Raw genomic sequence first — 24,911 nt, 5'->3', positions numbered from 1 at the left:
ACACAGCTCAACGAAGTGTGGCCCCCGCTCACCGCAGCTAGAGAAAGCCCGTGCACAGCAAGGAAGACCCAGTGCAACCAATAAATAAATAAATACATATTTAAAAAAAATAAAGTTCTAGCAAAACCAAGACTTTAAAGAGGAAATAGCTCTTGGGCTTCCTAGGTGGAACAGTGGTTAAGAATCTGCCTGCAAATGCAGGGGACATGGGTTCGAGCCCTGCTCCGGGAAGATCCCACATGCCGTGGAGCAACTAAGCCTGTGCGCCACAACTGTTGAGCCTGTGCTTTAGAGCCCATGAGCCACAACTATTGAGCCCATGTGCTGCAACTACTGAAGCCCATGCACCTAGAGCCTGTGCTCCGCAACAAGAGAAGCCACAGCAATGAGGAGCCCGCGCACCACAACGAAGAGTAGCCCCCGCTCACTGCAACTAAAAGAAAGCCCACACACAGCAAAAAAGACCCAACACAGCCAACAAAATAAATAAATAAATTTATAAAAAAAATAAAAGCAGAACTAGCTCTTAACATTCCATGTCCTCAGCATGGTGCCTACCACCCAGGATAGAAGCTTTCGGTGTTTCCATGCTTTCTTTTAAGAGAGTTGTCCCAGTCTGCTCTGTCAACAAATGAATGCTTTCCATGGCTTTTTTTTTTAATGGTCATAAAATTGAATAAAATCAAGTACAACTGAAATTCTCTGCCAAATAAAGCATGTTTTGAGCACATTTAAAAGATATTTCATAAAAGTATGAGAAATATATTCTTCTTCAGTGCTTTGGGAAAAAAAATCTGTAGTAGGACTGGAACTTGTTGGGACACAGGAAGACTATTTGGAAAGCGTTTTTTGTTTTGTCTTTCATTGCAAAGTAAAGGATACCTCTATCCGAAAACTAGAGAACAAGGAGGCCAGTGTTATTTTCTTTTCTCTTGCCTTTTGTATTTTGGTATTTGGTCCAATCCAATCAGTCAATGGAGAAAGTAATGGAGCTGACTTTGGTTATCTAGTTCTGTGTTCCATTGGCGCTTCAGATGTAAAATGTTTGGAGAATTTTAACTGCAAACTTGGCCTTGTTTTTCTTTTTTCTTTTCTTATTCATTACAAAAAGGATGTTGTAGGTTGCTTTGGGGACTAGGAAGATCGCTGTCCCTGGAGGCATTTAGGCAGTGGTAGGGTTGTAATGATCAACGTTTTCTGGGCATCTCCTCTAGGTGTTTTATCTTGATAGCAACTCCTTGAGATGAGACCTCCTCTTACTTCTAGTTTTGTGCTCGGATAGGAAATTGAGTCCTAGATAGGTTAAGACGCCTGGTCGATGACAACAACTGCCCACCCGCTAACCGTGGTTACACACTGCTTCCCCTGGAGGGTGTGTCGGCGGGGCTGCTGGGCTGCTTGGGAGACAGCAAGAGAAGGCCTTCGGAGGCTTTCCAGCTCTTAAGGGACCAGGGCTTTAACCTGGGTGATGCTGTGTGTTAGGCCTGCCTTAGTCCTTGTATCCGCCACCCCTCAGCAAGGGCCTTTCCGTTGCTTCCTGTTAGTTTGGCCTCTGATCCAAGCAAGGCTGATTATCACCTGAAGCCTCGAGCGGCGAGCTTCAGAGTTCAGCATTCATCAATCACTCTGTATGTTGTGGGGGCAGGGAGGAGGGGGTGCATTTTTTAAAAATTCAGATTGCTGAGGTAGGTCCAGAGTCCTATTCCACTTTGGGAGATCGTATAGTGGTTACTTATGCAGCCGTAGCACATTCTGAAGTACAGCATCAAGCCGTCCTTCTTACAGATGAGCACGAGCCTTTTGGTCTTAGTTTAGGTAATAGGACTTTGCTTTGTTTCCAGGGTTCTGCCCTGGGTCCATTAATTGGAGTTCTACCTTAGACTTTTCCCGAGACTCTATTCCAGTAACATGCCTGGTTCTCTAATTTCCAGAACTGGGCCTGGTATCATACCGACCAGACTTCCTTCCCAGGATCAGGTTCTGCTGCCTCTTGGCAAGCTTACCTGAACAGTCAGATGGCTTGGATTTCCAGGTGTCTTCCTGCCTCTCCTTTGCCGAATTCTTTCCATTCAGAGAAGCTCCTGTTACCCCCCCCCCCCCACCTCCTTAGCTGCCCTGCAACCTGTCATTGTAGTTGGTAATACCTCCTACTCAATTTCGAAGCTAAGGGGCAGAAGGTCTTCAAATCTCCCACCGTCCTGCCTTCTCTTCCTCTGCAGCCTCTAGGTTATAAGCCACCTCTGCTCTGGAGGCATCTGGCATTTCTTTCTGGTTTGGGGCTTCTTATCATTCCCTTTGTAATTAGGATACAGATGAGTAGAATGGTGGACACAAAGGTTGTTTGCCTTTGCTGCTTCCTTTCCTTGCTCTGTGAGTGCGTTCCTGCCCCTTGAGCTGGCATGGTCTGGGGCCCTGAGCAGCACCATAGGTGACCTGGAAGTACGTAGTTATAGTTAGGCAGTGCTGGGCGGGGCTCCAGGGAAGGAGAGTAACAGTGGACAGCACTCGTTCATTCATGCACTCACCAGCCCATCCCGCAAATAATTGCTGAGCATCTCCTGTGTGCTTTCCAGAAGCACAGTGCTCAGTGCTGGCAATACAGAGTGAAGAAACATGCCTTTGCTCTCATGGATCTGAACTCCAGTGGGCGGAGGGAAGTAGATGATACATTCAATACAAGTAGATACATTGAATACAGCGCGGTAATTCCTGTGTAGCAGCAGGCGGGGTGTGGTGGGAGCACATAGGAGAGATGATTAGTTCAGCAGAGGGGTGAGTGGTACCTGAGCTGCAGTGTTCCAGAAGAGGGGAGGATACATTTTTACCTTAAAAATGAATTCCTCAGGGGGAGACATGGATTGCCTCAAACCCTTCCTCTTAAGTATTTTTGTGTGTGTTTGTGATTTAATGTCTCTATCTGGTGGGTGTCCCTTTGGCCTTTGCAGCCTTTGTGCCTGTTATTCTTTGTATGATAATTTGTATCCAAGGGGAGAAACAGTAGCTTATTTTATGTTCTTAGAAGTTTTGCTTGGAAGGCGCAAAAGAAAGAGGTGTGAAAAATCAAATCATCTAGGTTAGAAGCACTTTTGTTTTGTTGGTACCCAAAATTAGGACTCTTAAGATTATTGTATACTCAGAGAATTTTTAGCAGGAAACAAGAACATATTTGCATATGAAGTGAAAATAGTTATTACAGTGACAAAATATGGAGACCAGATTTCTAGAAACTGAGTTCTTTAGTCCAGAACAAACAAGACTAGGCAAGTTGGCTAAAAAAACAAACAAAAAAACCTAGCTCTTGAATATTGCTGTCAGCATCCCAAGTATTCTTCTCTCTTAGGTGAAAAATTTCCATTACCGTTTTGTGATGTTCTAAAACTAAAGATAATGTAGGATTTTACATATTCCAAAAGGAAAACACCTAAATTCAGTATTTCAATGAAGTATTCTTTATTGGCTTCCTTACCAATAAAGATTTTTAAATTATTTTTTTATTGGCAATGTCTCCCTAAAATATAATCCAAAGTAGTTTATAATGTAAATATTCAGACTAAAGTATAAGGATCTCTTTTCTGCAGCATGCTGTGTATTAAAAAAATAAAAACTTTAGTTTAAAAAATCATAATGAATTTTTTTACTTACTTAAAGCAATGCTTAATTAATTCTTTTTTTTTTCTTAATTAATTCTGTTAGGTGTTTGCCTAGTAGCAAATAAATATCTCAGAATTTTAGCTTCACGACTGATAACATTGTCTGATTATAGTATGATTTCCCATTGATTCTGATTATAATGTGATTTAATAGTTTGATTTAGTAAATACAGTTAAGATATCAGTTTTAAGCATTCGAAGATCAGGATTGACTTTGTGGTGAATTTGCTATGTCAGTGTTACTAATGATAAGTAACTTCTAAGCACCATTTCAAATCTATAAAAGTTGTCATGGCCAATATTGGAGGGTTGTTAGATCCTTATAATGAATTATTATTTCTCTTATAAATTCAATATCACTTCTTTTTATACATTCACCAAGCTTGTCTGTGACCCACACATCCTGTGGGAAATTAAAATGAAGGACAGAGACAACTGAATTATAAGAATACAGAGTCAGAAAAGCCAAGGATGGGAATGCAACTGGGCTTCAGGAAAGATGGTGAAAGTGGGAGCAGGCAAACCCTAGGGAATCCAGCTAGCGTATGTGCTCCATCTCCTACCTCTGCTTCTTTGTATCTTTAAAAATCTTTCCTCTCTCTCTGCCAGCTGGCTCATGGTCTCCTCAGGTCACGTGATGGAATATGGTCTGCGTTTACTTGTTTACTGGTTTAGTGACGGGGGAGACATCCCTCCTTCTTAGCCAGATTCCTGGAGAGGGGGCCACGACTTGTTTTGGGTGAGATGCCCACGCCCTGTCCGTCTTGGGGGGCAGAGTTATAGAGTGACTGCAGGGGATGAGCTCGTGGGGTGTGTGTGTCATGAGCTCAGGACACCCGCCCTATAGAAGGTGTTCACGGTGCTCCTGTAGGTCTATAGTAAGAGCGATCACACCACTAGATTATGGTCATGTCCCAGCTCAGAAAATTATGGGCAGGAGGGAGGCTACGGATTGGTTGAATAGAGGGCTCTTTCATCATAACCATGAGAAGAAAACCTTGTTGCATCTATGACATTGTGATATAATATTCCATTTTCTTTATAACAGGTTAGTGGGTACTTGGATGATTGCACCTGTGATGTTGAAACCATTGATAAATTTAACAACTACAGGCTTTTCCCGAGACTTCAAATACTCCTGGAAAGCAACTACTTTAGATATTACAAGGTATTTGAAAACAAATTTTTTTGGTATAGGAATACTTAAATGGGTAATTACATTTTCTTAGAAATCACTAAGCTTCAAAATTGTGCTTATGATTTAAAATCCAGCAAGGCTGTCTTAGGAAAATGCAGTTCACGAGAATGTACCATACGGTTCTGAAACGACCCGTTGGATACTTTTAATTTCAATAACTGAGTTTTGACCTCTAGAATTAGAACCTAGTTGGTTAAATTGAAGTCAGAACAGAAATATTATGTTGTTATCAAAGTCATGAGTTGTTCATAACATTCTAAAACATCAGATTTACTCCAATTAATTTAAAAAGAGAAATATTTTTAAGAAGTATGGCTTTTTTTTGACCTGTATTATTTTAAGCTACTTGTGACATTTTTTTCTTGAGATATCTGTTAAAAGAGTTTAGAAAACCTGATCGTTGGAGTATGCAGTTACAGTCTGAATTTGCAATTGTATGTTAGCTGTTACTTTCATTAAAAGACCGTGAGTTGAAAAAAAAAAAGAAGACTGAGTTGAGCAGTGATGACATGCGCTACTTTGGCTCCCAGTTGCCATCTATTCAGCAGCCAAGTTTGTCTTTATAACCAAGTCTGCCGACTTACTTACACCAGCTACACCACCACTGAAAGCTGACAACTGCTAAGTGGAAGAAATAGAATAATTGCAGCCGATAACATGACCAAGTTATAGTATCATAATTCAACATGTGTCTGTTATAATCTCAAGATTCTCACTTTTATAACTTTCCTCTAACATTATTTTACAGGTAAACCTGAAAAGGCCCTGTCCTTTCTGGAATGAGACCAACCAGTGTGGAAGAAGGGACTGTGCTGTCAAGCCTTGTGAGTCGGTAAGAACAGTGTATACGTGTGAGAACTGTCACATGTTTTTTTTGAATAACTGCAACTTTTGAAAGGGGCCAATATAATTGAAATAATATTTCAAGCCTTAGGTTAAATATAATGTTGTTTAAAATTAACATATTAAAAACCTAAACTTACAAATATAAAACCCATTTTGAGTTATTCTGTCTTCATAATAATAGAATTTAAATTTTGTGGTTAATCCTTTCATTTATTACTGAGATTAATACTTCTTTTGGCTTGATATTTGTTTTTCTTCTTATGTCTTACCCAGAGTTATGTTTGTAGTATTTAAAAAAAATGAAATTAATTGGGGTACAAATAAAATTCCTCCCCTTTTTTGTGGATGTATTAATTTTACTCCTTGGGGAGGGTCTGGACAAAACCACTGGCTTTACTTAGGAATTCTCAGAGCATTAAAATTGGAAGTACTCTACTCTGAAAGCAGAGAATTTAACCCTTTTCATTGAAATCCTTTTTTTCCTTTGAAAGTATATATTTTTATTTTACTTTTTTTATTGTGATAAAATATATGTAACAAAATTTACCACTTTCTTTTAACCATTTCTAAGTGCGCCGTTCACTGGCATGAAATACACTCACATTGTTACCGCCATGCATCTCTAGAACGTTTTCACCTTCCCATGCTGAAACGTCGCGCTCATTAAACAACAGGGTCCCGTGCCTGCCTGCCTCCAGCCCCGGGCAGCCACTGTTGCCCTTTCTTTCTCTGTGAATTGGGTGATCCTAGGTTCCTCATATAAGGGCAGTCCTTACAGCAGTTGTTCTTTTGTGTCTGACTTTTTTCACTTAGCATAATGTTTTCAAGGTTTATCCATATTGTAGTATGTATTAAAATGTTATTTCTTTTAAAGGCTAAATAATATTCCACTGTATGTGTATACTACATTTTGTTTATCTCTTCACCTGTTGGTTGACTTTTGGGTGGTTTTCACCTTCTGGCTCTTGTGAATGACGCTGCTGTGAACACAGGTGTAAATATCTGTTTGCACCCCTTCTTTCAGTCCTTTGGGTGTATACCCAGAAGTAGGGGTGCTGGATCATTAAGTAACTCTGTGTTCAGTTTTGCGCGACACCACGCTGTCTGCCAGTGACCACAGCGCTTTATGTCCTCACTAGCAATGCACAGGCATTCCGATTTCTCCGCATCTTTGCTAGTACTTGCTACTTTCTGTTTTCTGTTTTTGTTTTGATAATAGCCATCTTAATGGGTATGAAGTAGTAGTGTCATTCTGAGCCGTTTATTTGTACACATGTAACTATTGCTGTGTAGACGCCTAGCATGTGGAATTAAGGCAAACGTAGAATGTTATTTACGAGTGTTTTATCATCAGAGGAACGAGAAGCAAGTTTTTAGTTATGTTAATCCTCATAGACACAGCTTTTTGAAAAGTCAAGGATTAACTTATGAAACACCTTGTGTCACTATTAAAGCATGAGCATATCATTAAAATGATATCAGTTTAAAGGTTTCATTTTACTTCATTAGTTTTAGCATTTATATTTAGTAATAGGAAAAGTGGTGGGAAAAATTCAAATCTACCAAGTGCTTTTTTTACCTGGCTTTTTAAAATGCTCAAACTATGATAGATGCTTATTCAAGGCATTTAATTGCACTTGTACATGAAATGGGGTATTATTAACATTAGTCAGAAAAAGAAGTTTGGCAATTATTGCAAATTTGAATCTCATCGTAAAACAGCATTACTTGTGATTATAGTTCACAAAGTCTAGAACTAGGGGATGCCACCTTCAGAAGATCAGAGAGGGCAGAAAACCTGAGAGATGTGTGTGTAGCATAAGGTGATAGCTTACTGACTCCCAGTTTGACAGATTGACAGATGAAACCCATTTTATTGTGAATCCTAGAGAAAACAACCAAGCTTAGCATTTAAGAAATGCTAAAACTTAAGATGTTTATTATTTGACTTGCGCTCATAGAAATGCTAAAAAAGAATCAGAGGAAAGCTAGCAATTTGTACTGAGAAACTGAGACAGAATCTACTTATTTCACCTTCTGCAGAACTGGAGTCAGCTGCCTTTCATGCCAATACTCTTTTTTTCTTGAACTGGTTTCTTGATGGAGAGAAGGCTTTTTCCTTCAAAGATAATTAGAAGATGTGTATTCATAAAAATGTTCTTATATTTTAGAGTAGCAGAGGAGTGCCATGATTAGCCCCAGGGTTGAGGAAGATAACTGGCAAATATTGTGGAGAGTGGGGAGTGGAAGATGAGGAGATGGAGAAGAGACTTATGAAGGAAAAGCAGTTAGCAACTGAATGTAATTTTGTTCAAATAATGAATATTTTTGAGGGCCTGCGATGTGCCTGGGCCTGAGCACATGAGGTGAACACTTGTCTTGAGGAGATACGGTTTAGTAGGGGAGAGAAACACGAAGTGATCGTTTCAGTACAAATTGATAAGCCAATAAGAGATACGCTGAGGGTGTGTATACACAGGGAGCAGAGGGAAGGGAGGAGAGAGACACCAGAAAACTCCACGCTAAATGACAACAAGGGAGTGAGCCATTTTCATTCAGTTTCATTTCACTGACAAGCCTGGACTCAGTTCTAACAGTTCCTAAGTAGGGCAGTCTATCAGAACCAAAGAGTGATTAGAAATAATTTCAAATACTTTGAAATACTTGCTTCAGCCTAAATAATCAGCTTTCACATCTAGCATTTATAACATACATTACTGAAATCTTGACATCTCGCTATTATGCGTCTAAAAACAGGACATTGTGGGAATTCCTTGGTGGTCCAATGGTCAGGACTCCTTGCTTTCACTCGAGGGCCTGGGTTCAGTCCTTGGTCAGGGAACTAAGATCCTGCAAGCCACACGGTGTGGCCAGAAAAAAAAAAAGGGGAGAGAGAGACAGAAGAAAGAAAAAAGAAAAAAAAAAGATATTGCATCATGAATACAGAGCAGTTATCACACCTGCAATACATGTACAAGGTTAAGCACAGTTAACTCACTACTCCAGATGGTCTACTGATGTTTTGTTAATACCTTTTTGGGCTAAACGAGGAACCAAAACCAGTTTCTTTTTGTCAACGCTTTGATTTCCTTTTTCAGTTTGTGTACAGACTTGATTCAGGTTTCACCTTGGGACATAGAGGAGACAGAAAAATAATAAAAATTGAAATCCTGTGCCTCATACTTAGGGCTTTAAAATCCACATCTTTTGATTTGCACCTCTGCTTCCAGAGAATAGTTGAGTGAGGCAGATTTTCTGCCCCTGGAGGTTGGGCTCTCTCTGGAGGCCGAAAGGCCAGTTATTTGTTCCCTTTGCAATGAATCAGAGTAATGTTCTTTCACTTCCATTGTTAACTGGCCAATGTGAGAAAGAAAAACAACATCCAGTGTTAGTCTGGGAATAAGAAATGAGCACTCTGGTGGTGAAGTCTTTTCGGAGATCAATTCAGCAAATGTATCCAGACAATAAAAAGGTACATATCCTTTGACCTAGCAATTCTACCAAGAGCTTCACTTACTAAAATAATTGGATAGATTCCAAAGATGGCCATAAAGCAGTGCTGAATATCGTAAAGATGTCAGTTCTGCTGAAAATAGTCTATACCTTTGGCTTCGTTTATTATATGAAAAAATAAGAAACTGTCTAAATATCTGGCCATAGGAAAAGACTATATATTGGTCTAGTTCAGAGTCTAGAAGAGTACACAGTAGAGTGATTGTCTCTGTGTGGGTCCTTCCCTTTGGGCAGGTGTAATCTATTTTAGGGATGTACTGAACATACTTAGCATTGGAGTAGGACCCTGCGATTTACAGAGCTCTCCCACGCACGTCATCTCTGCTCACAGCATCACTTTGGGGATAGGCGGGTAGCTCCTGTGTTATTAAGTGGCCAACACACAACTGAAAACTAGTACCATTTGCCTCTGAAGAGAACGAGAGCGCCTTACAAAATGGTTGATGCCAAGACTGGAACAAGACATATATAAGATGAACCCGGAGTATCTTGTCATAACAGAAAACAGAAAGTGCTGTTAAGATTACTGGAGTGATACAAAAAAGACACAGGTGCAGATAAAGACACAGGTCAGATAAAAAAAGACACAGGTCTGCAGTTAGTGGGTCTCCTAGGGGCCAAATGTGGGACAATTTGAGCATTAAAAGGAATAATGGCTAAGTGACTATTTTTCCGTTTCCATGCTGTAATATGTGTAATCTAGCCACAGCATAACTTGTTTGATTTTTTTTTGTTTACTTTTAAGAAATAATATAAAGACTGCCTAACTATTCTCAGTTAAAAAATAACCTCTTAACTTCAATAATTTGTTCTGTAAATTTTTCTGATAACTCATAGAACTTTAAAATATTTTTCAGAAGACAGAATAAATGTCACCCAAAAGCATTTAAAATTTTTTTTCAGGATGAAGTTCCTGATGGAATTAGATCCGCAAGCTACAAGGTATGTACATGTACTTATCAATGTGTCTAGTATTGAGCAAAAAACTAACAAAATTCACTTCCCCTGCCAACTACTACCCCACTTCTCTGTTCCCCTTTCCAGTGAAACCCCTTGAAAGTTACTCAGTGGCTCTAATTCTTTTTTTTTCTTCTTCCTTTCTTTAATTTTTTATTAAAGAAAGCTTGAAAGATAAAAGTAGAGGGGGAAAAAAACCAAAACAAAACATGCGTACACATCACCCAGCTTTAGCCATTACCAATATATGGTCAACCTTGTTTCATCTGTACCTCCCATTCCATTCTCCCAGTTATTTTAAAGCCAATCTGAGATAACTCATTTTGTTTACAAATTCTTCATATGCGTCTCTAAGACAAAAGACAGTAAAAAACCCACCACATAACCAAAGTCAGGGTTCCAATTTCTCTAGTTGTTTCATAAATGCTTAATAGTAGATTTGAAACAAGATTCAAATGTATTCCACACATTGCCCTTGGTTGATGTCTCTATGTCTCTTTCTCTCTCTCTCTTTTAATTTTTTTAAACTCTTTATTGAAATAAAATTGCTTTACATTGTTGTGCCAGTTTTTGCTGTACACCAAAGTGAATAAGCTGTATTTATACATGTATCCCCATATCCTCTCCCTCCCATGACTCCTTCCCACCCTCCCTATCCGAGCCCTCTAAGTCATCATCCATCATCGAGTTGATCTCCCTTTGTTATGCAGCAGCTTCCCACTAGCTACCTATTTTACATTTGGTAGTGTATATATGTCAGTGCTACTCTCTCACTTCATCCCAGCTTCCCTTTCGCCCCCTCACCCCGTGTCCTCAAGTCCATTCTCTACATCTTCATCTTTATTCTTGCTCTGTCACTGGGTTCATCAGTACCATTTTTTTAGATTCTGTGGATATGAGTTAGCATACGGTATTTGTTTTTCTCTTTCTGACTTACTTCACTCTGTATGACAGTCTCTACATCCATCCACCTCACAACAAATAACTCAATTTCATTCCTTTTTATGGCTGAGTAATATTCCATTGTATATATGTGCCACATCTTCTTTATCCATTCATCTGTTGATGGGCATTTAGGTTGCTTCCATGTCCTGGCTATTGTAAATAGTGCTTCAGTGAACATTATGGTGCATGTTTCTTTTTGGATTATGGTTTTCTCAGGGTATATTCCCAGTAGTGGGATTACTGGATCATATGGTAATTCCATTTCTAGTTTTTGAAGGAACCTCCATACTGTTTTCCATAGTGGCTGTACCAGTTTCATTCCCACCAACAGTGCAGGAGGGTTCCCTTTTCTCCACACCCTCTCCAGCATTTATTGTTTCTAGATTTTTTGATGATGGCTATTCTGACCAGAGTGAGGTGATACCTCATTGTGGCTTTGACTTGCATTTCTCTGATGATTAGTGATGTTGAGCATCTTTTCATGTGCTTGTTGGCCATCTGTATGTCTTCTTTGGAGAAATGTCTGTTTAGGTCTTCCGCCCCTTTGTGGATTGGATTATTTGCTTTTTTGTTATTAAGCGGCATGAGCTGCTTCTATATTTTGGAGATTAATCCTTTGTCCGTTGCTTAATTGGCAAATGTTTTCTCCCATGCTGAGAGTTGTCATCTTGTCTTGTTTATGGTTTCTTTTGCTGTGCAAAAGCTTTTAAGTTTCATTCTGTCCCGTTTGTTTATTCTTGATTTTATTTCCATGATTCTAGGAGGTGGGTCAAAAAGGATCTTGCTTTGATGTATGTCATAGAGTGTTCTGCCTTTGTTTTCCTCTAAGAGTTTTATAGTGTCTAGCCTTACATTTAGGTCTTTAATCCATTTTGAGTTTATTTTTGTGTATGGTGTTAGGAAGTGTTCTACTTTAATTCTTTTACATGTAGCTGTCCAGTTTTCCCAGCACCACTTATTGAAGAGGCTGCCTTTTCTCCATTGTATATATCCTTGCCTCCTTTGTCATAGATTAGTTGACTGTAGTTTATCTCTGGTCTTTCTATCCTGTTCCATTGATGTATATTTCTGTTTTTGTGCCAGTACCATACTGTCTTGATCACTGTAGCCTTGTATAGCCTGAAGTTGGGAAGCCTGATTCCACCAACTCTGTCTTTCCTTCTCAAGATTGCTTTGGCTATTCAGGACCTTTTGTGTTTCCGTACAAATCGTAAAACTTCTTGTTCTAGTTCTGTGAAAAATACCGTTGGTAATTTGATTGGGATTACATTGAATCTGTAAATTGCTTTCGGTAGTATAGTCATTTTCACAATGTTGATTCTTCCAATCCAAAAACATGGTATGTCCCTCCATCTGTTTGTGTCTTCTTTGATTTCTTTCATGAGTGTCTTATAGTTTTCTGAGTACAGGTCTTTTACCTCCTTGGTGAGGTTTATTCCTAGGTATTTGATTCTTTTTCTTGCCATGGTGAATGGGATTGTTTCCTTAATTTCTCTTTCTGATCTTTCATTGTTAGTGTATAGAAATGCAAGAGATTTCTGTGTGTTAATTTTGTATCCTGCTGCATTACCAAGTTCATTGATTAGCTCAAGTAGTTTTCTGGTGGCATCTTTAGGATTTTCTGTGTATAGTATCATGTCATCTGCAAAGAGTGACAGTTTTACTTCTTTTCCAATTTGGATTCCTTTGATTTCTTTTTCTTCTCTGAGTGCTGTGGCAAGGACTTCCAAAACTATGTTGAATAGTAGTGGCGAGAGTGGACATCCTTGTCTTGTTCCTGATCTTAGAGGGAATGCTTTCAGTTTTTCCCCATTGAGAATGACGTTTGCTGTGGGTTTGTCATATATGGCCTTTCTTATGTGGAGGTAGGTTCCCTCTATGCCCACCTTCTGGGGAGTTTTTATCATAAACGGATGTTGAATTTTGTCAAAAGCTTTTTCTGCGTCTATTGAGATGATCATGTGGTTTTTATCCTTCAGTTTATTAATATGGTGTATCACATTGATTGATTTGCGTATATTAAAGAATCCTTGTATTCCAGGGATAAACCTCACTTGATCATGGTGTATGATCCTTTTAATGTGTTGTTGGATTGTGTTGGCTAGTATTTTGTTGAGGATTTTTGCATCTAAATTCATCAGTGATATTGGTCTGTAGTTTTCTTTTTTTGTAGTATCTTTGCTGGTTTTGCTATCAGGGTGATGGTAGCTTCATAAAATGAGTTTGGGAGTGTTCCTTCCTCTGCAATGTTTTGGAAGAGTTTGAGAAGGATAGGTGTTAGCTCTTCTCTAAATGTTTGATAAAATTCACCTGTGAATCCATCTGGTCCTGGACTTTTGTTTGTTGGGAGATTTTTCATCACAGTTTCAATTTCATTCCTTGAGATTGGTCTGTTCATATTTTCTCTGTCTTCCTGATTCAGTCTTGGAAGGTTATATCTTTCTAAGAATCTGTCCATTTCCTCCAGGTTGTCCAATTTATTGGCATATAGTTGCTTGTAGTAATCTCTTATGGTGCTTTTTATTTCTGTGGTGTCCATTGTAACTTCTCCTGTTTCATTTCTAATTTTATTGATTTGAGTCCTCTCCCTGTTTTTCTTGATGAGTCTTGCTAGAGGTTTATCGATTTTATGTATCTTCTCAAAGAACCAGCTTTTAGTTTTATTGATTTTTGCTATTGTTTTCTTTGTTTCTATTTCATTTATTTCTGCTCTGATCTTTATGATTTCTCTCCATCTACTAACTTTGGGTTTTGTTTGCTCTTCTTTCTCTAGTTTCTTTAGGTGTAAGGTTAGCTTGTTTATTTGGGATTTTTCTTGTTTCTTGAAGTGGGATTGCATTGCTATAAACTTCCCTCTTAGACCTGCCTTTGCTGCATCCCATAGGTTTTGGATCATTGTGTTTTCATTGTCATTTGTCTCTAGGTATTTTTTGATTTCCTCTTTGATTTCTTCAGTGATCTCTTGGTTATTTAGTAGTGTATTGTTTAGCCTCCATGTGTTTGTGTTTTTACAGTTTTTTTCCTGTAATTGATTTCTAATCTCATAGCGTTGTGGTTGGAAAAGATGCTTGATGTGATTTCAATTTTCTTGAATTTACAGAGGCTTGATTTATGACCCAAAATGTGATCTATCCTGGAGAATGTTCCATGTGCACTTGAGAAGAACATGTAATCTGCTGTTTTTGGATGTAATGTCCTATAGATATCTATTAAATCAAGCTGATTTATCGTGTCATTTAAAGCTTGTTTCCTTATGAATTTTCTGTGTGGATGATCTGTCCATTGGTGTAAGTGGGGTGTTAAAGTCCCCCACTATGACTGTGTTCCTGTCGATTTCCTCTTTCATAGTTGTTAGCATTTGCCTTATGTATTGAGGTGCTCCTATATTGGGTGCATATATATTTATAACTGTTATCTCTTCTTCTTGGATTGATTCCTTGATCTTTATGTAGTGTCCTTTCTTGTCTCTTGTAACATTTTTCATTTTAAAGTCTATTTTATCTGATATGAGTATCGCTACTCCAGCTTTCTTTTGATTTCCGTTTGCGTGGAATATCTTTCCCATCCCCTCACTTTCAGTCTGCATGTGTCCCTAGGTCTGAAGTGAGTCTCTTGTAGACAGCATATATATGGGTCTTATTTTTGTATCCATTCTGCCAGTCTGTGTCTTTTGATTGGGGCATTTAGTCCATTTACAATCAAGGTAATTATCGCTATGTATGTTCCTATTACCATTTTCTTAATTGTTTTGTTTTTGTTTCTGTAGGTCCTTTTCTTCTCTTATGTTTCCTGCTTAGAGAAGATCCTTTATCATTTGTTGTAGGGCTGGTTTGGTGGTGCAGAATTCTCTTAGCTGTTGCTTGTCTGTAAAGCTTTTAATTTCTCCGTCGAATCTGAATGAGATCCTTGCTGGATAGAGTATTCTTGGTTGTAGGTTCTTCCCTTTCATCGCTTGAAATATATTGTGCCACTCCCTTCTGGCTTGCAGAGTTTCTGCTGAGAAATCAGCTGGTATCCTAATGGGAGTTCCCTTGTATGTTATTTGTCTTTTTTCCCTTGTTGCTTTTAATATCTTTTCTCTGTCTTTAATTTTTGTCAGTTTGACTACTATATGTCTTGGCGTGTTTCTCCTTGGGTTTCTCCTGCCTGGGACTCTCTGTGCTTCCTGGACTTGGGTAGCTATTTCCTTTCCCATGTTAGGGAAGTTTTCAACTATAATCTCTTCCAGTGTTTTCTCGAGTCCTTTGTCTCTCTCTTCTCCTTCTGGGACCCCTATAATATGAATGTTGGTGTGTTTAACATTGTCCCAGAGGTCTCTTAGGCTGTCTTCAGTTCTTCCCAGAGGTCTCTTAGGCTGTCTTCAGTTCTTTTCATTATTTTTTCTTTATTCTTTTCTGCATCAGTGATTATCACCATTCTGTCTTCCAGCTCACTTATTCGCCCTTCTGCCTCAGTTAATCTGCTATTGGTTCCTTCTAGTGTGTTTTTCATTTCAGTTATTGTGTTGCATATCTCTGTTTGTTTGTTCTTTAATTCTTCTAGGTCCTTGGTAAACTTTTCTTGCAACTTTTTGATCTTTGCATGCAATCTTTTTTCAAAGTCCTGGATCATCTTCACCATCATTATTCTGAATTCTTTTTCTGGAAGAGTGCCTATTTCCTCTTCATTTAGTTGTTTTTCTGGTGTTTTATCTTGTCCCTTCATCTGGTGCAAAGCCTTTTGCTGTTTCATTTTCTCTGTCTTTCTGTGGCTGTGGTTTTCAGTTCCACAAGATGAAATACTGCCGATACTGCTTGATTCTGCTGTCTGCCCTCTTGTGGCGGAAGCTATCTAGGAGGCTCATGGGTGCTTCCAGATGGGAGGGGCTGATGGTGGGTTGGGCTGGGAGGGTGGAGCTCAGTAAAACTTTAATCAGATCTGATGGGCAGAGCTCAGTGACACTTTAATCTGCTTGTCTGCCAATGTGTGGGGCTGTGTTCCCATCCTGGTGGTCCTTTGGCCTGAGGCTACCTAGCAGATAGCTTCCTGGCTCTTTGGTGGGGCTAATGGTGGACTCTGGGAGGGCTCATGCCAGTGAGCACATCCCAGAACCCTGCTGCCAGTGCCCCTGTCTCCTCAGTGAGCCACAGCTACCCCCCACCTCTGCAGGCAACCCTCCAACACCAGCAGGTAGGTCTGGTTCAGTCTTCTATGGAGTCACTGCTCCTTCCCCCTGGGCCCTGGTGAGCACATTTTTTTCTGTGCCCTCCAAGAGTGGAGTCTCTGTTTCCCCCAGTCCTGTGGAGGTCCTGCAATCAAATCCCACTGGCTTTCAGAGTCTTATTCTCTGGGGATTCCTGCTCCCCTTGCTGGAGCCCCAGGTTAGGAAGCCTGATGTGGGGCTCAGAACCCTCATTTTAGTGGGTGGACTTCTGCCATATACTTGTTCTCCAGCTTGTGAGTCACCCACCCAACATTTATGGGATTTGATTTTAATGCGATTGCACCCCTCCTGCTGTCTCATTGTGACTTCTCCTTTGTCTCTGGGTGTGGGGTGTCTTTTTTTGGTGAGTTCCAGTGTCTTTCTGTTGATGATTGTTCAGCAGTTAGTTGTAATTCTGTTGCTCTTGCGAAGGGAGTGAGTGCACGTCTTCCTGCTCTGCCATCTTGATTCCTCCCCCAGGTTAATTTTTTGATATATATTCATTAGAGTTGCTGTGTACTTGTTATTGCATCACATCAGAAGACATAATGTCTGGTTTTCTCTTTTTTTCATGATGTTAGGATTGATCTTTGAGGTCATTGTGTGTCCAGTATAAAGTTCCCTACTAGCTTTTTACCTGAAGGTTTTAGCAGCCTTGATGAGTATTACCTGGTTGCATTATTTCATTAGGAGTTTGAAAATATTGATATTCTAATTTTATCTTTTTTCCTATACTTACTATCTGTTATTATTGTATAAAGACCTTTTCTTGTCAACTCTTTGAATGCCTTGAAATACAGTTTATCTAGAACACATAGAATAAATGCTTCATTCTTTTCCTTTGTTTACCAGTTTTCAGAATTATAATGAGTGATGCCCCAGCATCCTCCAGAGGTGCCCAATGAGGTTTTTATTTTTAAGTATTAATATGAATTTAAGTTTTGACATATTTGATGTATTGGAATCTTCTCTAGTCATTTGGTTATTGTTTGTTTTGATGCTTGAATTCCATCTTTGGCCACGAGAAGCTCCTTCAAGTTAGGAATTGTTGCCTGTTGAGATGATCCCAGTAGTCTTAGCAGATTTTTTGCTTTCCATTATGAAAAGATGTCCTAAGCTTATTTTGTACTTTTTTTGCTTCAGTCTTGGAATTTACCACTTTTCTAAAGAATCCATAGCTCTTTTAGTGGCAAATGGTGTTTAGGGATCATAACCTGGGCCACTGGGGTGCTAATTTTTACAGGGTTGTCATTGTTTCAAGGCCTTTTTGGTGAACAAATTCAACTTTTTTAAAATTTATCAGCTGCATTGGGTCTTTGTTGCTGCACATGGGCTTTCTCTAGTTGCTGTGAGCAGGGGCTACCCTTCATTATAGTGCACGGGCTCCTCATCGCGGTATCTTCTCTTGTTGTGGAGCTTGGGCTCTAGGAGTGCAGGCTACAGTAGTTGTGGCACAAAGGCTCAATAGGTGTGGCTCACGGCCTCTAGAGCACAGGCTCAATAGTTGTGGTGCACGGGCTTAGTTGCTCCGCAGCACGTGGGATCTTCCCAGGGCAGGGCTCGAACCCATGTCCCCTGCATTGGCAGGTGGATTCTTAACTACTGAGCCACCCAGGAAGTCCCAAATTCAATTTTTGATTACAGGGTTTTAAAATACACCCAGAATCTTACCATCTTTATTGCTGCTGCTGTATTTCAAGCCATTATCCCTTTTTGTCTGGACTATGGCAGTAGCCTCTTAAATTGTCTGCCTACTTCTACCCTTGACCTCTATGTTAGTCTATTCTAATCAGCCAGAGTGATTTTTTTTTAAACAAAGAAATCAGATTGTATCTCTCCTCTGTTTAAATTGTCCCATCTCCCTTGGAGTAAAATCCAAAGCCCTTATAGAGTAACAAGAACAAGTAAAGGGACCATGTGCCAAGGTTTGCCTGGGGCAGAACCAGTTTATGCCTGTTCTGGCATCCAGTCTGATTTGTTATTTGTCTTGAGTTTTAAATGTTTTAAACAAAATATTAACAATTGCACTAAAATAAGTTAGGATAGAGTTGGTTGACCAAATTCTTTGTATTTCTAGCTTCCTCTGTTGTATTCTCTCTTATATTTCAGGTGTATGTACACTAAAGACATTACTTCAACACAAAGATGACCAGTAATAACTTGTCCCTCTTCTCTTGACCTTTTCTAGATGTAAAGAAACTAAGCCTTTCTTTCAAAGACAACATACGAGGTGACAACTGCTAAAATAATTTCAGTCAGTCACTAATGGCTGGGGACAGCTAACTCCTTACAGTCTTGGCAAGTAGGGGGAGAGGCATTGGCCACGGTTGCTCTGCTGGCCTGTTGGAGTCCGTGGCCATTTGTGCTGTGCTATGTGTCATATCTGTGATACAGCTTAAGCTGCCAGGCTGCCATTTGATTGGTCAGTGAAAAACCTGGGAAATTATAGGTTAGGCTTACGAGAGATATGTGTGGGAAACAGTGGATGAGCAATCCTGCGTGGAGAGAGTAGTCCCTTAGAGTGGCTTTATCCTTTATTACATAGTGCAGATCAACCACTTACTACTGTTAAGGACGTTTAAAATTTTACAGTGAATCCTTTTGCCTGAAATAACTAAAAGAGGAAAAAGGAAGTACATGTTTAATGAAAAATGAAGTACTGAATTTCCATTTCTCACAAGAATTGATGATGATATATAACTTGCACAAAGGTATCGTTTACCATCTATAAGGTAACTGATCATAGGAAAATCAGAACCCACAGGTCTGCTGACAAAGCCTTCGTAGCATCTGTTGTTGTATACCTTGTAAAGCAGTGATTGTTGTAAGAAAATTGTGTCTAAGACAGCTTAACATGTGCAGCTGCAGATGGTGCATTTACGTATCATTCTGGGATATGTGGTTTTTCATTTATACTAAATAACTGTGCTAAATTTAAATTTTCCAATATTTTATTATGAGAATTTTCATGCATACGGCAAAGTTTAAGGAATTTTCCTGTGAACACTCTCATACTAATCACCTAGATTCTGTCATTAACGTTTTCATAAACTCACTTTACCGCATATCTGCCCATCTGTCCATCCTTCTACACATCCATTAAACTGCCTTTTTTTTGGATGAATTTCAAATAAATTGTGAGCCTAAGTACACATTGCCCTCACTATATGTCATTAACTGGTTATATACGTAACTAGATGTATATCGTTAAGTAGAGTCCAATATTTGCTTGCATGTACTTTTAATAAAATTAACATACAATGAAGTACACACATCTTGTGTGCATTTGTTAAATGCATACACCTTGGTAACTTAGGCTTCTGTTTCAGTACAGAACGTTGCTGGTACCCTAGAAAGTTGCTTCATACCATGTCCCAGTCAATCCATACTCCTTCCCCAGAGGAAACCACTGTTCTGCACTTTTTCTGCCTTAGAACTAAATTAATTCTGCTCATTTTTGGTTCCTCATTTTCTTATTCACACACAGTGAGTGAAGTCATAGCTATTAATGTGTTGGCTCCAATGCAGAGCTTTGCACGTAATTAAATGATGCCATGATCAGCTGTTTCAAATAGAAATTCGTTTAATTCCAAAAATTGTTTGGTTTTTTTCATTCAGTTGATGGACTTAAAGTAAAACCTTTGGCAGTTCTTTCTGTTAAAGGAAAACATTAGTCACTGAATGTTAGTATAAATTCGTTTAAAGTTCACAATTAAAAACATAATATTCGTTTTGTGGTGATACTACACATACAAATTTTGATAAAAACAGCGTCCTGGTAAAAACCGTGTCCTCACTAAATCAAGAAATCTGTGGAGCAGAAAGGAATTTGTAATTGACTGAGGTACATACATACTTCATAATTGTATCCAAACATGCTGTGATCTCTTACCCCTTAAGATAAAAGTGGTAATTGTCAGCATACATAGATTTTTGTATTTCTGTATAACACTAAGTAATGACTATAAAGTTTTTGAGAGGAAGCTGATGCTGAAGAAAATGTTACTTTAGCATGGCAGTAGGTCTTTCTTTGCTGTCCATGATCGGTCCAATTTCATAAACGTTTGAGCCTTTGAAGAACTATTTTGTAAAACAGCCCAAGAGGCCTTCATTGGTATTGCTTGATTTTTAATAAATGAGCCCTCTAAATGTTGGTTGCATTTTCAAAATCAGTGGAAGATCATTATTCAAACTAGCAATTAGTGGAATGCTTAAAGAAAAGAACAAGACAGATTTCAGCTTTTGAAGGTTTAGCAAGTTGCACTTATTATAACAAAGCTTGTAAACAAAGACCTTGATATTTACTCCTGTGAAAACTAGGGAGGAATTGTACACATTGAGTGAGGAAAGCTCAAATGGTGTACTAGATTAAATTCTGAAATTTTATAATTGTGTTTTCGAGAATCTCCCTTTGTGGGAAGAGTCTGCTCTTGATGAACTCTTGCTTTTAACTGGATAAATTTATATTCTCACCTGAAATGGAATGAAATTAAGGCTTACAATTTCATAGCATCTCTATTTGACAAAACATTTTAAATAACTTAAAAAATAGAGACAGCTTATTTGATGAGTTTCGTCTTAGATTGTTCATTGAAGAAATGTACTTTAGAGGCAAAGAATAGAACTGTGAAAATATGTGGGCTAAAATATTTTCATACATTTACCTGTAGAGATAATATTTTCTCAATTAAAAATTATATCTGCAGGGAAGACTCAGTTGAAGGTATGAATGATTTCCAAATTAACCTTAAAATTAACTTTGAAGAAGATTGTGGGCAATTTTATGAAACATTGAAAACAATAAGCATATTGGAAAAATTGTTTTTCTTCAGGAAAAATGCCAGTGACATAGTTTTGAGACAGATGTGACTTACAAAGCTGATTAAATTATTAAATAGGAAATAAAAATAGTTATTTTAACTTATGTTTTAATATTCAGGTAATATTTTACAATCATAAAGTTAAAAAATTTTGGTTTTAAATATACGTAGGTATATTAGAATACATAGGTATATGTTATCTCTCTTTTGTTATAAATTTATTTATTTATTTATTTATTTATTTTATTGGCTGTGTTGGGTCTTTTTTATGGTGTGCGGGCTTTCATTTAGTTTCAGTGAGTGGGGGCTACTCTTTGTTGTGGTGCACGGGCTCCTCATTGCTGTGGCTTCTCTTGTTGCGGAGCACAGGCTCTAGGCGCATGGGCTTCAGTAGTTGCAGCACATGGGCTCAGTAGTTGTGGCTCACGGGCTCTAGAGCACAGGCTCAACAGTTGTGGCGCACAGGCTTAGCTGCTCTGTAGCATGTGGGATCTTCCTGGGGCAGGGATCGAACCTGTGTCCCCTGCATTGACAGGCGGATTCTTAACCACTGCACCACCTAGGAAGTCCATATATGTTATCGTTTGAACAAATTTTGTTTTACTTTTTGATGAGTATTTTTAACTTTTTATTTTGAAATAATTTCTAACAGAAAAGTTGCAGTATTAATATAAAGACATTTTGTACACTTTTTTATAAACATTCACTAATTTTTAATATTTTGTCTCATTTGTTTTAGCATGCTTTTTCTTTTAAACTTTTCTTTAATGTATCTTATTTATTTATTTATTTATTGGGTTCATTGGGTGTTTGTTGCTGCACACAGGCTTTCTCTAGTTGTGGTGGACAGGGGCTGCTCTTCATTGTGGTGCACGGGTTCCTCATTGCAGTGGCTTCTGTTGTTGTGGAGCGCGGGCTCTAGGCACAGGCTTCAGTAGTTGTGGCACATGGGCTCAATCGTTGTGGCTCACGGGTTCTAGCGCGCAGGCTCAATAGATGTGGCACACGGGCTTCGTTGCTCTGCGGCATGTGGGATCTTCCTGGAGCGGGGATGGAACCCGTGTCCCCCACATCGGCAGGTGGATTCTTAACTGCTGTGCCACCAGGGAAGGCCCTAGCATGCTTTTTCTATGTATATGTTCTTATTGTTTTCCAAACCATTTGAGAGTAGGTTGAATGCATCACATCGCTTTGCCCATTAATACTTAATCATGCATAAAAGAATTTTATTTTTGAAAGTGGTTTTTGAATTGAGCTATCTTTAGGTCGACCAATGTAATGAAACAACATTGTAATTCGGTAAATAAGTGTTTCCAAAGGTTGAATCATTGCAGTTTTTGTCGTGTTCCCTTTTATCCTCCAAAGAGTCCTCGTCTGGACAGTCATCTGTGTGGTCACCCTAACAATGAGGACATAACAGGCACTGAGTTAATATTTGTTGAGCGACTGACTTTGTGGCCTCCTGCTTCCGGTGTCGTCCCTTAGCTCTGTGGTGGTGGTGCCATCTCGTGACCCACGCTCACGCCCCGTGCCACGTCCGCGGCTAGCGGAACATGTACAGTGACGTAGATGCTGAGGAGGAATATGGTTCAAGAGTGTATTTTAAGCACCTAACGACGTCGGAGTACTTGTTATAAGACTCGGTAGCCTCCAGGGCGTTTTTAGCATCACGGCATTTAGAGCTGGAATGGACCGTGGGCTCACCTCATCTAGCCCAGCCACGTGTTTTACGGAAGAGAAAACCGATGCTCCCAGTTAGGTTGTTAGGAAAGCGGGACAGCGCCCCTCGGCTCCTTGCCAAGTGAGTTCTTGAACCGCAAACATTTTCTTAGTGGGTATTTTGATAGTGAGTTATCAGACTATAAACTACCCTTTATTTCGTCAACATAGGAGTAAATTGTGTTCTCCAACAAAACAAAGGGCAAAGGTTTTTACTTATTTTTTAGCTTCAGGAGGAATGTGGGTCTTATTTTTTTTCTTTGTAAGTTTTGAAGCCAGAGGATGGTGCCAGGTATAAAAGAACCTCAAATTCCTTTGAAATTCTTTTTAAAAAGTTTAAAAAATGCAACCGGTTGAATTCTATTTATTTTCCTTTTGTTTTAGTATTCTGAAGCAGCCAATAATCTCATTGAAGAATGTGAGCAAGCCAAACGGCTTGGAGCTGTGGATGAATCTCTGAGGTTTGGGGTTTTTTTGCAGTAGCATTTTTATGCTTTTTCATGTGAACTGTTAACTTAAGGAAAAGAATAACTCCATTTATTTTCTTTGTTTGAAGTGAAGAAACACAGAAGGCTGTTCTTCAGTGGACCAAGCATGATGATTCCGCAGACAACTTCTGTGAAGCTGATGGTATAACCTTTTTTTATACTTTGCATATTAAGAGTGTGCCTAAGGAAAAAAAAGTTGTTTTAAAACAATTGAAAAAAAACTCAGTTTCTAAAAGTTTGGCAGTTCCTCAAAAAGCTAAGCACAGAATGACCATATGACTTAACAGTTCACCTCCTCAGCTTATACCCCACAATATTGAAGACAGGGAGGCAGATGCTTGTGCACCCATGTTCACAGCAGCCAAAAGTGGAAACACCCCAAGTATCCAACAGCAGATGAACGTACAAACCGAGTGTGGTATGTACATACAATGGAATCCTGTGCAGCTGTAAAAGGAAATGAAGTTCTGATACATGCTGCAGTGTGGATAAACACTGAAAACATTCAGCTAAATGAAACAGACACAAAAGGACAAATATAGTATGATTCCATGATACATAATTATAGCATAGGCAAATTGATAGAGGCAGTAAGTAGATTTGAGGTTACCAGGAGTTGGGGGAGGGGAGAATGGGGAGTTATTGCTTAATGGTTACAGAGTTTCTGTTTGAGGTCATAGGAAAGTTTGGAAACAGCAATGATCATTGCACAACATTGTGAATGTATAAAATTAATGCCAGTGGATGGTACGCTTAAACATGGTTAAAATGGCAAATTTCATGTTATATGTATTTTACCACAATAAAACAATTTAAAAAGAAAACCCAGCTTCTGGGAAAAAAAATTTACCTCCTGAGTTTTACAGTTCTGTGTACTTAGTAATATATATAATTTTTGTAATATATACAGATATTTTGCGTAAATAGATAAAAGGTAGAGATTGCAAAAACATGCTTTTGATATATTGGCCTTGGATTGTTAAATATTTTCCTTAACAATGGTCTTTGTTGTTTTTGGAAAAGAAAAAAAATGAACCGTGAGTTATGTCTGTGACACCTGAAACTAAGCTGGAGGTCTGGTACGATTAAAATCTAGGAGACTTAGAACCCATTAGGAGCATTTGGCTTATGGATTTATTAATTTGGATTTATAGGTTCTCCAAGTCTTCCTTTTTTTTTAGTATCTCCTTTTTTGTAAGTTTAATTGTTAGCCTTTTAATTGGCTGAACAAAATGACACCACATGGAGTTTTTCTGTCCTTCTTTGGTTCTTTTGGAACAGATTAATGATTTTTAAAAACTCAGTGAAAAGAATGATATAGATCATTTTAATTATAAGCAAAAGATGAATCCTGCAACACCCCTTCTCCCCAAAAAAAGAGGGAAGAAAAAGGGAAAGTACTTATTTTTAATTTGCGGCTTCATTTTGGAAAAAAGAGATACATAAACTTTCCTTAATAAAAACCATGACCATGTTTTGGCAGATACGTATCTATAATCCTTTATTCCTAATTCCCAAATCTGAAAACTTTGAAAAAGGAACATTTTTCTCCTTAAATTGAGTACAGATTCATTCCGTGTGAATACTTCTGTT

General features: G+C 38.7%; 1 protein-coding gene across 3 annotated transcripts in view; it reads left to right on the top strand.

The window, feature by feature from the left end:
• ERO1A (endoplasmic reticulum oxidoreductase 1 alpha) overlaps positions 1-24,911 on the top strand; it is a 50,092-nt gene that overhangs the window by 5,032 nt on the left and 20,149 nt on the right. For all 3 annotated transcript variants that reach the window (XM_057723923.1, XM_057723922.1, XM_057723921.1), the window contains exons 2-6: positions 4,699-4,818; positions 5,597-5,680; positions 10,111-10,149; positions 23,215-23,291; positions 23,387-23,460. In XM_057723923.1, coding sequence (XP_057579906.1) covers positions 4,699-4,818; positions 5,597-5,680; positions 10,111-10,149; positions 23,215-23,291; positions 23,387-23,460 — 394 coding nt within the window. The remainder of the gene's footprint in view (positions 1-4,698; positions 4,819-5,596; positions 5,681-10,110; positions 10,150-23,214; positions 23,292-23,386; positions 23,461-24,911) is intronic.

Source organism: Hippopotamus amphibius, chromosome 2 (genome assembly GCF_030028045.1).
Source record: "Hippopotamus amphibius kiboko isolate mHipAmp2 chromosome 2, mHipAmp2.hap2, whole genome shotgun sequence".
NCBI classification, from domain to species: domain Eukaryota; kingdom Metazoa; phylum Chordata; class Mammalia; order Artiodactyla; family Hippopotamidae; genus Hippopotamus; species Hippopotamus amphibius.
Note: the sequence above shows the minus strand (reverse complement) of the source record. Positions and strands in the feature narration are given on the sequence as shown.